Source organism: Protomyctophum bolini, assembly GCF_963924005.1.
Source record: "Protomyctophum bolini genome assembly, chromosome: 8".
Lineage (NCBI taxonomy): Eukaryota > Metazoa > Chordata > Actinopteri > Myctophiformes > Myctophidae > Protomyctophum > Protomyctophum bolini.
The window spans coordinates 18,757,126-18,768,695 of NC_137869.1; the positions used below are offsets into that span (position 1 = coordinate 18,757,126).

At 40.1% G+C, this 11,570-nt stretch overlaps 1 protein-coding gene across 1 annotated transcript in view; it reads right to left on the minus strand.

Annotated features, from left to right (window-relative positions):
* The window catches only part of atp10a (ATPase phospholipid transporting 10A), a 53,194-nt gene extending 43,557 nt beyond the window's left edge, over positions 1-9,637 (minus strand). The window contains exons 1-3 of the mRNA XM_080771278.1: positions 9,033-9,637; positions 4,187-4,391; positions 1,573-1,658 (exon numbers count right to left, since the gene is read on the minus strand). Of these exons, the coding sequence (XP_080627404.1) occupies positions 1,573-1,658; positions 4,187-4,391; positions 9,033-9,460 (719 nt within the window). The 5' untranslated portion in view covers positions 9,461-9,637. The remainder of the gene's footprint in view (positions 1-1,572; positions 1,659-4,186; positions 4,392-9,032) is intronic.
* Positions 9,638-11,570: the final 1,933 nt, after the last annotated feature.

The window sequence follows — 11,570 nt, forward strand, 5'->3', positions numbered from 1 at the left end:
TAGAGATAACACAGCCGCGAACGGTTGGTTATGTGCTCTGAGCAGCCAGACAGTTCAAACTGAACCGACCCTCTGTCATTTTCTCATTAGGCCGAGAAGCTGACCTCTGTTCCTCCAGCCAGCGGATGTACACACACTCAGCTCCGACTCACCACCTCTTTCAACACCTCCTACACAGCCAGATCCTCAGAGTTCATTTAACTCAAAGAGCCAAGAACGTTCACCCCGGTGTAGCTAGTTTGGAAAGATTGCCGAAACAGCTGATCTACAAGCTCACAATGTGTCGTAATGCAACACGTTTGTGAGCTTGCAGAACAGCTATTTTCGCCTCGCGACACCATCATATGAAAAAGTTAAAAATGGGTCTTAAAGTGATATTTTGTTAGAATTGTTAACTAGCTCTATATTTTGTGATCATTGCTGCATAGGGAGTGTTACTGAACAAACACTCTACAACAATAAAAAGAAAAAGAAAAAAGCTTTTCACCTTGTAACAAAATAACAGAAATGTATCACTTACACCTATCCTGGCAAAATAAATAGTCTGGCGACTAATATCACTGTAGGGCCATTTCTTTTTCAGCTCTGGTTTCCAGGCCAACTTAAATTAACACTGAGGATTTGACTGCCTTGCTTAACCAGAAAACAATCACATAGGTAGGTACAGTATATCTTCTTGAGAGACAACCATTTCCTGCAGCTCCAGCATGTAATGTCTATTGTTAAGTCAGGGGGGAAACCCGAGATGCTGGGAGGCTCCGCTACCGGGCTGCTGAATAAGTCTTAGCAAGATAATTATGGCAGGCAGGTCATTTGAATAATGCTAGCGTACATGAAATGTAAACGACTTTGTTACAGCGTGTGTGTCAGACTCTCTCATTCATCCAGTAATACTACAGTCTTAAAGGAAAAACTAAGCTGATGTGTATACAGGCCTTTAGATGACTCACACCTGAATGTCATTGAGAACAAAGACAGGCAAAGCCGCCTCGAGTTTCTGCCGTACATTATATTTGTGTTGGTGGTGGGTGAGAAGGAGGACAAGGCAAATTAAGTCATTCAATTACCAAAATTCACTTCTCCATTATTCATGTTTGCATCTACTAGGGTAGCTTGTGGAGATGATCAGTTATGCATACGGAGAAGGTGTTGGCAAGGACATTATGCTAATGTGCTCATAATGGCATGTTTGTGGTAAAATAGAGGATAAATCATCGGTGTCTCATACAGGCATTCTACTCCAAATCCCTGCAGCTTTCCTAATATCAAAATGTATTCGATTATTTGGTGGTGCCGTGCGTCCAAAACAGAAAACACACAAACAATAAAGAATACAAAAAACATGACAGTACCATTTAACAGAAACAGGTAAACAAATTGCTGCATTTGTGCGGGTGACAGCACATCATGAAGCGCTAAAGTTAGACACAAAGACTGCTTGACGTTTCACTTTTAGGACCAATAACTACCAGTGTGCTTGTCCCCCATTTCCCAGAAGTAGTTCCATCCATCAAACTCAACACACTTCTTGCTGAAGCAAGCCAATACAGCACCAATTACAGGTATACTCACATGTAGCCTCGGAAACGGTTCAGGTCATTGTTGGGCTTTTCACATTCAATTATACTGTTGTACTTGGAGGGGTCAAAGTCACAATCCTGCAAACATAAAGGTACAATGGTTATTCATAGAAAGATACAACTGGCACATCCAGCACAGGTGTAGGACCAACAGTGGAAAAAGATAAAGAATAATACTTCTATATAATAGTCTTAGTCTGCACACAAACTTTTCAAGAAGCTCCCAGTCAAGGCATTATTTGTAGATTAACATTTCGACGCAAGGTCTTCTTCACAATTGGTTATTCGGTCATTGAAAATATTATTGCCACTAAATTGGACAGCTGAATAAGAATTTCTCTAGAACTGTAACTTTTGATATTTTCGACCATTATGTCACTCTCCCAATGTTTTGGGATAGTGCCCAAATTCTTACATGATGCTTTCCGTTTGCACATTTCCATATCTGCCAACATTATCCTGTGTATCAATTTGAAGTCGATGGGGTATCAATCGGTTTTCGAGTTACATGGATTACAGACGTACATACACACGTACGTTTGTACGTACACACAGAGACTGCGCATTTATAGATAGATAGATGTTTGGACTATGTGTGTTGAATTATGGTAACTGAAGTAGTGCACTTCAGCAATGTCAACTGCTACTTGGATACAAAACAAAGACTATTTGCCTTTATTAATAACCATACATTTGGAGTAACAACAAGCATGTTATTGTGTAGCTAATTAACTGGTCGCCCTGCACTATCTCCCATCTCATTTACAGTTAATGAAACAATCTAGCATGATGATGCAGACTGTGGTGCTCCATCACATTATGCTTCCATCTTCTTAGGTCTTCCCACACTCCTCCTCCACACACATACTGTGACCCACGCGCGCACACGCACACACAGTTTGCATGTAAATATCAGATGTTGTTTCTGAAAAATGTATGTTGCATATATCAGTGGTGCTCAAACATTTTCATGTCAAGGACCCCAAATGATATGCATTTGGCTGCGGAGCCCCATCTAAAAATATTTTGTTCAAGGGACACCCAGAAGCAATGCTTTGAGTAAAAAATCATGAAAGATGTCGATTTGCTCAGACACTATGACATAAGTTCTCCATTCATCGTGGGAATTTAACAAAAATACCAATTTGCTCTTCTACATATGATGTAAATTCTCCATTCATCGTGGGAATTTAACAAAAATACCGATTTGCTCTTCTACATATGATGTAAATTCTCCATTCATTGTCAATGGCATTTAATGTTTGTGTGAGGACAAAAAATTACACTATAGCTGAATATAGGAGGGGGCGGGGCTAGCGCCCCTCAAAAATGCACGCTATGAGTGTGTATATCTGCTAGTGATGCGCCGAATATTCGGCCACAGTAAATATTCGGCAGAAAAAGGCAAAACATGCATTTACTGCCTATTCGGTTTCGGACCGAATAGGCAGAAAATATATCACTGAATAGTGTATGCAATTAATGCATTCAAAAGAGCTGAATAAATGTTTTATGGACCCATAATAGTAAGTTTTGTCATAACCATTTATTTTGCCATAAATCAGGTAGCTTTAAGGTACGGCCATGACAGCAATTGTAGGAAAAAAGATAGATAATATTAATCATATTCGTATATGCGGTATTCGGTTTTCAGCCAACGGTTTCCTATATTCGTTTCGGCCAAGAATTTCCCTTTCAGTGCATCCCCAATATCTGCTATAGTCAATTGCAGATAGATCAAGAGATCTCCCTCTTTTTCACAGCTTAATATTGGCAGGTATGTATTTCACAAAACAGATTGGTAAAGGCAAAGATGTTATGCTAGTGTTACAATATTAATATTAAAGACTCAAGAGTAATTAATAAACTATAGCCTTAATTTATAGGATGTTTAGGTTAAGGGCCTACACTAGTAAGTAAAAAAGTAAAAAAGGTAGCACTCAGGCATAAACAGTCTAAAGCATGAGAGAACCCTAGTCATTATAAGAGGGGCTTATTCACACGTGGGTGTTTGTTAGTCATTGGGTTGTCCACTTTAGCTGGGCAAAGAGCACACAGCTGAACAAACCACACAGACAAACACCCCTGAATCCTATTAAACACAGAATGCACCACACACAAAGAAGGCTGAATTGCTCCTTTTTTTATTTCATTCTTTATCTATTTATCTGAAGTTATCTGAAATTCAAATAGGAAGCAATTCATCCTTCTTGTGCTTTCAAATTAAACACCTTAGATTTCTCAAAATGCTGTTCAAACTGGTTTTCTTTTTTGAATATTTTTGGTTTGCCAAAGCCGTAGTCTTTAATCAACTGTGCAAACTAAGCATTGGCCTCACTCACTCAAGCGGAATTAAGTCTGTACAGTTTAATCAGACTTTAACGTGCAGTTCGTTTTTGTTTTCTACAGTAGACTATGTCAGATGTTGCTACTGTGCAGAGTAAATGAGAAGAGTTGAAAGCCAAAATTAAGTCATAACCCAATCACAAATGAACCTTGAATACACACCTGCAAATGAAAACCACAGAGCTAGAACAACACAGACCAATTCTAGATGACATGGGAAATGGGAATTGCGTAAGGTGGGCCACAGGTCTCAGTCTCACCAGGTCATAGAAGCTGCGGACCACCTGCCTCTGCTTCAGGTTGGTCTCTCCATCCAGGGTGGCCGTCTCGATGTGGCACAGGCGGTCCGGGTCACTGGTGCTCAGTAGCAGGACGTCCGCTGGGAGGATCTCGTTGCAGCGCAGCCTGATGAAGTCTCCCACCCGGATCTCCTTCCAGTATTTCTCCACATAGCGTCTTTCCAGCCTGTCCAGAGGAAGAATGACAGGGGCAAAAAAAGCAAGCTTAAACTTAAATTGCGGTTGGCAAAAAATGTGCCACAGCTGTATTGTTCTCATAATTGAGATGTGGCGTAAACGGAAACCACAGCTCAGCTTCTGCCAATTATTTTTGGAAGGCAAAAGAAACCCCAGTAAAAACAAACTCTGCTGTGTAAAAAGGAACCGGCCTGCAATTCTAAAGTGGTGCTTTGTGGCACACGGCTCCCTCAACGACTTCAACCTGCGATGCATCTTAGCACCAGCAGTAAATACATTAGGGTTGCATTGCATGTCTAATGCAAAGTCGTTCAGTCAATGAGCAAGAACACTGCCATTGCTCAGCGGAGAAAAACAATAGAAAACATTCCCTGTTGGAAAAAGCTCTAAGGGCAAAGTAGTGTAGCCTGGGAGTGTGGGTGTGATAACATGCATGTGCATGCATGGAGATTCTCTCTCATATTATACAGAAAACAGGCAAAACACTCAAGAACAAGAGTCAATGAATCAATTATGCATAAAAATAACTGATAAAACCAACTTAAGCACTATTTTATACTTCGTCATAAGACAGTGTTTTGTGAAAATAGCTGATCTACAAGATCTGCTAATTCATTTTGCAATTCGTCTACAGTACTACAGTATAATAAACACGACCGAAATAGGGACGACAGGTGGACAGTGGTTCCTGAGGACAGACTGCCCTTCCATTCCGTGTGGTTCAACAGACAGGATTCCCCCGTGCCTGCAGACACAAAAGAATCCCGCTCACGTGACATTGTCTTCATGTCACACGGAGGACATGGTTTGAGGAAAGTCTCACTGAGGCAGACTGTGTCTATTTTTATGCAGTGCTGCTAATACGTTGTTTTTCTTCTCAGAGCAAACAACACTGGTGCTGACAGGATACTGTGCGTCACAACAAGAGCACACACGTTTCCTTTAGGTGTTTCACTTGAATTTTCTCAACAATTCAGTTTTCCAGGTTTTCTAAATAATGCATGGCTCGATCTGCTGCGAAGGCAACTGTTCAGAACCGTCACATGAGCTTTGCAAGGCTTATAGAACCCACTCCATTATTTATTAATAACCAACCCCCTCCACACACTAATGACTCATATCCCAATGTAGAAAACCACATTTGTTTCTTTAATTCTGTCTGAATCACAGTGTGTCTGTGAAATATCCAATGTATGCATTATATAATAACTATATATATTATTATATTACAGTAGTGAATATTGTATTCATATACTCTGTAATTACAATGACAATTGGAGATCACAATACAATGATAGAAACTATTCTCTATCATAGCATAGGCTAAAGGGACGGTTGTTCAACATTCAGACAGGAGCAGTAATGTTTTCAGAGGCATTATTATTATTATTATATTGGTTATTGGAGCAAAACATTTCAAGTAATGTGATTGTGGGAGCTATTTAGCATTTAGCTATTTAGTATCAAAGCAGGGGGAACTGGGGGTACATCCGTTCCCCGGCCCGGGATGCCATGTGTGTGGCATGATGTTGGCACGCACACACGCACACACAACACAAATTATCAAGCCTATAGCTAAACATGTTCTATTGCAAAGCTTACACTACTTATATATAAGACAATATATTCAAAAACGGATAGCAAATCTTTTGATTACATAGACCTAAGCTTCAATGCCCCGGGGGTCTGTAAACAAAGTTAGCGAGGCCAAATATTATGACAAGATGAACATCTCCAGGCAGAAAAGACACTAACCGGTCTGCCATCAAAGACCTTGGAGTATTGATGTTCAGGAGAACATAAATGCCTGAAGGCCTTACTCAAATGTGTCTTACTTTTGCTTCATTGGCCACTTAAACCCTATAACCTTTGGTATTTGTCAGAAGGGGAAAATAACTGATCTGCAAGCTCACAAAGTGCCACAATGCAAAACGTTGTGAGCTTGTAGCTTTGCTACCTTGGTCAAATTTGCATCTATTTATTATAAACATTCCCAGAATAAGGATGCTAGTGTTCAAACAAAGGGTTACTGTTATCTGTACTTTTGGTTCAATTTGACTTTCTTTCTGAATACTTTCTCTCACTTCATTAAAAAAGGAGGGGGAGGGGTACCTTTACCTTCACGTTCCCTTCAATTTGACATTCATTCTGAATAGGATGTACAGTATACGTACATTTCTGCTACTACAGCACAGAACCTATTTCTAAGCCTGACAAGCATGGTCTTGGTCTAGGTTGGATAGGAGGAACATTTGAAGACAGCAGTAGCTCATTAATTCTATTACCACATGGAAAACTGACTTACCGGTACTAACACAAGAACAATCCTTGCAAAGAATCAAATGTATGTTTAAAACAAATGTGCACAGCTAACATAAACAAAGCCATGTGAACTGAGTACTGACATGCAGTTTTCCTGAATCCATGTGCGTTCTTGGAAGCATGTGACTTCCAAGAACGCACATGGATTCTTGTTAAGAATTATAATACAGCAGCCAGAAGAATGCAGATAAGCAGGTCTCTAGTTAGCTGATATCTTTGCCTGTCAGCCTATTTAATTCAACATTGACACTAACAAGACCCATAATCTACCCATTAATAAGATTGCTGTCTGTGCCATCATTATTCATCCTGTGTTGACTATTCTATGAAAAACTGATGCCCTCAGTTTTTACTATAAGCCTAAATCCTCTACTGTGAACAGTGCAATGGTTCTAAATTGGAAATACAACAGTCATTCTTGTTCTTGTGGCATTAGAAATTCCTAAACTCTTGCCATGGACTGGATGATTTCAGACAGTGAATTAAAAAAAAACTAAAAACCTAGCTGAAGAACACAAGAAAACTTGGCCTACATTTTTTAATTTGAATAAACTTTTGTTGCTGCACCGCTCTCACAATGTGGTTTATAAATGATCTGTCAAATACAGCTCGGAAAGACTAAGCCTCACTATGTAACTACAGTATGTAAATACAATATAACTTGGCTGGCTGTATTTTGTCTCCCACATCTTCTATTGGGACATTTTGATCAACTCAAATGTCATGTCTCACCTTAGACACAGGATCTGACAAGATTTACCCCCTGAGCAAGCAAGACCGGCTCTATTAAAAAATGTCAGCACTTAAGCAGGAAACCAGGTTCAAGTCCGGGGTAGAAGAGGATACATAGTGCTGCTTTAATTGAGAGAACTTAATCATGTTTCTTGAGAGGCACATAAAAACTGCTACTCTACTGTATAACTTATCACAACCATAAGGAGCATGTTGACTAATTAACTGTTGAATTGTGAAGATAATCAGTTTAGTTAGCCAGTTACATAAGAGCGCCTTGCCACCTTGTAGTCTTATACCTGCTCTTGGGCGGCAGAATGTGCCGATGGACAAGGCTAACATGTTTACATAAAGCACCTGAGGAACTCAATAATTCCATGCCTGCAAGCAAGATTTTCATTTGACCAGTTATTATACCCCTGTAGAAAGGAGGTACAGTAAATCAGTCATAACGAACTAACCAGTTAGAAGTACACAGACTATTCTTCATGAATAGATGAATATTAGCATTTTTGATTTTAAAAAAAGTGTATATATATCATAAACAATGACTCCCAACCAAAAAGGAAGAAAGAAAAAAACAGCCCAGGAAAAGTAAATGTTGGTTCATCTACAGATGAACCAACATCCAACTTGGGTTACTTTTCCTGTCAATGCTGAGATCTTGATTTACTTACACTAGGAGGAAAAAAGTAAGGGGATCATGTAATTTTCAATTTAGTCTGTTTATAGGTTGTAGTAAACAGTGGAGCGTTGCCTAGTTGCGAAATAAGATTGTTTTTGCCCAATATTGACCACAGCACAAGAAAATTCAATTATGACCAACTTTGAGAACAGCTTTGGCCAAGACCTAATAGTGAAGTCACGAAACAGTGAGCCTTTTGATTACCATGAAATATGCTCTGTACGTGGCTGACAGTGCTGCTTTTCATTAGGGTCATACTCTCTTCCTAGCTCAGAAAATAGGTAGGCCTACCTTTTTACTAGTCAACTCAGTATTGCAGGGGAGAGCATATCTGATAGAAAAGTACAGTAATTTTTAGGGAATATCCTTTGATCAGGCTGGTCATGTACCACAAAAATAGGCAGTAGGCTACAGCTTCCATCTAACTGACCGCATTTCCATATTAAAAGGGATAAATAATGTGAAGAGGAATACTGTAAGTAGCCTAGACTTCTTTATCACCTCCTAGACTGAGAGTCTGGTATCCCATCGCTATCCATGTCTCCAACCACAACCAACGGGCCTTACTTACTACCATCATGGAACAGCTGGCTACATGGGACTTGTTGCAATATTGATCATCTGCTTGTACTGTAGTGCTTTTGGAGGAATCTAAATAGTCCTGTAATAAAGTGTTTTGATCAAAGCAATCTGACTGTGGTGAGCTGGCTGAAGAGATCTATATCTATCAGGGTGGCGGTGCATAGACATAAACAACAGTACAAAACAAAAATCATTCATCTTTCTTGTGTCCATGCTACAATGAACATCACTCACACAGGCCACACAACTAGTAACAATGTAGGCAGCAAACCTGTTGCTACACAAAATAACAGTGTTTGTTTAGCATACCTGCTGTAGACCAGACAGTCCATATGATTTATTTCTTTATCAGATCTGTGTCTTCTATAATCCTCCCAGAGATCTTTGATTGCAGTGACAGATAAGATGAACACTACAGGAGCCAGTGCAAGTTCAGGTTGAAATGCATTGACAACCGGAACGAAATTCAACAAAGCGATGAAAACAAAATAGACATTGGCAAATCTGTGGAACTGTTCGAAGAGATTCTTTGGTAGAAAAGAAAGGAATGTGTATTTGGTCGTTTTTATCTTATTGTTTGCATAGTGTCGGTTCGGGTTGTCCTCTCCTTTTGCGTGATCATACAGTATATTTGCGTGGATAATCCTCGTTTTGTTCTCCTTGTTTCTCTTCTTTCTTTGTTTTTTTACTTTAGAATCCTTGGCCATCCCGGCTTCTTCTTCGGTCTGTCGCGCCATGCCTCAAACTTTCCCAAAGTTTTTGCTTTCGTCCCCGTTTCGCAAAAAAACAAAACAAAGGAAAAAAGAAAGTGCTATGTAATCATGGTTTTAACGTGGATAGAATGATCTGATCATTCTTTCTTTTCAATCGAGTTTCTCGTTTTCGTCCATATCGTCTCCTCTTTCTTCAGCCAAGAGGAAAACTTTCGCCGTTTCGCCTTTTTCCTACTGCTGCTGGGAAGATGCTGAAATATTAAGGGCCAGCGTAACTTCTCGACTTTCAACAGCTCGATCGAAGACTTGTACAACATGTGGATTGACTCGTCTCTGGTGCCGTGTAAACTTTTTCTCGTGTAAAGCTGCGATTCTGCGCAGTTTCAGCACAACGGGGAGGTTCGTCAACGTGGGGGAGGAATCTGACCCACTGGGGCCCCTCCTCTATCCAACCTGTGTGTTTTTTGTGTCTCCAAGTGCCACGCGGTACTATCATTGGAGTTCACGCTGTCCCTTATCATGCCTTATGATAAGTGCAGCGTTTATGATGACACAGCTGATGTATTTATATAAACATGTTGACTTCGAAGAAGATTGTACCACAACACTTACATATTACTTGTTTTGTTTATCTAATACAAACATGAACTTTGTCCGTTTATCTTCTGTATTCTCCCATCCATGTACAGTATCTTGATTCTTTCCAAAATGTCATGGACATTTATTTGCTGCTAACTGGTTTGGTCAGGACAGCACAGCACACAACACTATTACACTGTATTGTAGTATGGTGTATATTAAGTTTATTATACAATTTAGTAGCCTATTTAGGTGATAACAAACACTAGTGTTAACCCCGGTGCACTGTAATATGACTGTCATATATATGAAATATTAAATGTTAGCCATTTGAAAAGACATGAGCTTAATAATAAAAAAAATGTTGCTGTGCAGGAGCCACGAGAGCACCAAAAATGTGTTTAAAAAAGTGTGTAGTGATCAAATACTGTATTTGTCTGCAGAGGCAGAGCTTAAGAATTAATGTCTGTGCTATGTGTTTTGCCTTATTGTTTTTAGCCTACTCAGTGTTGTTGCTGGCTTTTTGAGGGCATATAGGCTCATTCAGCCTCTTGCCTCACATCCAGCTCACTTGGACAATTCATCACAGATACATTTAATTGTTCCCTATGCCAAGATGAAGATGCCACACAGAGTACAATCAACCATTATTTTTTAGCCCAACAGCTGGACAGTCCTGTAGCAAATTGCTGTGGACCATGGGATAGGTCTTTGATTTATCTTCTTGGGGGCCTCTGTTGGCTAAGTGGCCGGTCTGTCCCTGGAAGTGCTGAAATGTCAGAATTGCAAGTCCTGTGTTCATGTCCAGGATACTATAGACTAGCTCATGAAAGTCAGAGAGGAAGTGATGTGCTTTTCTACTGCTCAAGGCTTGAAGTTTTACTGCTTAAAGAAAGATGAAACTTGGGGCTTATTTATTTTATTTATTCCGCAATTTCCAATTTCCGCAATTTCCAATTTCCGCAATTTCCAATTTCCCCAATTTCCGCAATTTCCGCAATTTTCAATTTCCACAATTTCCAATTTCCGCAATTTCCGCAATTTCCAATGAACCATGTAAATACAACAAATTGAGCAGGGCACTGCAGGGAGTTGAACCCCGTTCCGGTAAACCAGAAGTCCGACACCAGTGCCTTAGTTTTTGTGTTGTTCATTTACAGGTCCAGGTGTGCATACGCATGTGCGCCTGTGCGTGTGTAGGTGCATATGTGCATTTGTGTGTGCACGCTTCAATGACCACTGTTGGACCCCATGGGGATCAAGGACCTCTGGGAGCCACCCATAATTCACAACGGTCACAGCGAACTCTGTTGCATAACAACTGGTGGCACGCCGTTTTTCATCATTTTTCATCATAAATGTAGACGTCTAAATGTGTACGTCTTCTCTTATGGGGGTCCCTGGCATATCTTTTCAAATGGGGGTCCACGGGCTAAGTAGTGTCAATTTGGGGGTCCTTGACATGAAAAAGTTTGGGAACCACTGCTTTAAACACTTTAGCACTTTATGAACATGAACAAAATAGATGGGTCCCCCCTGGAACTCCCTCAGGTAC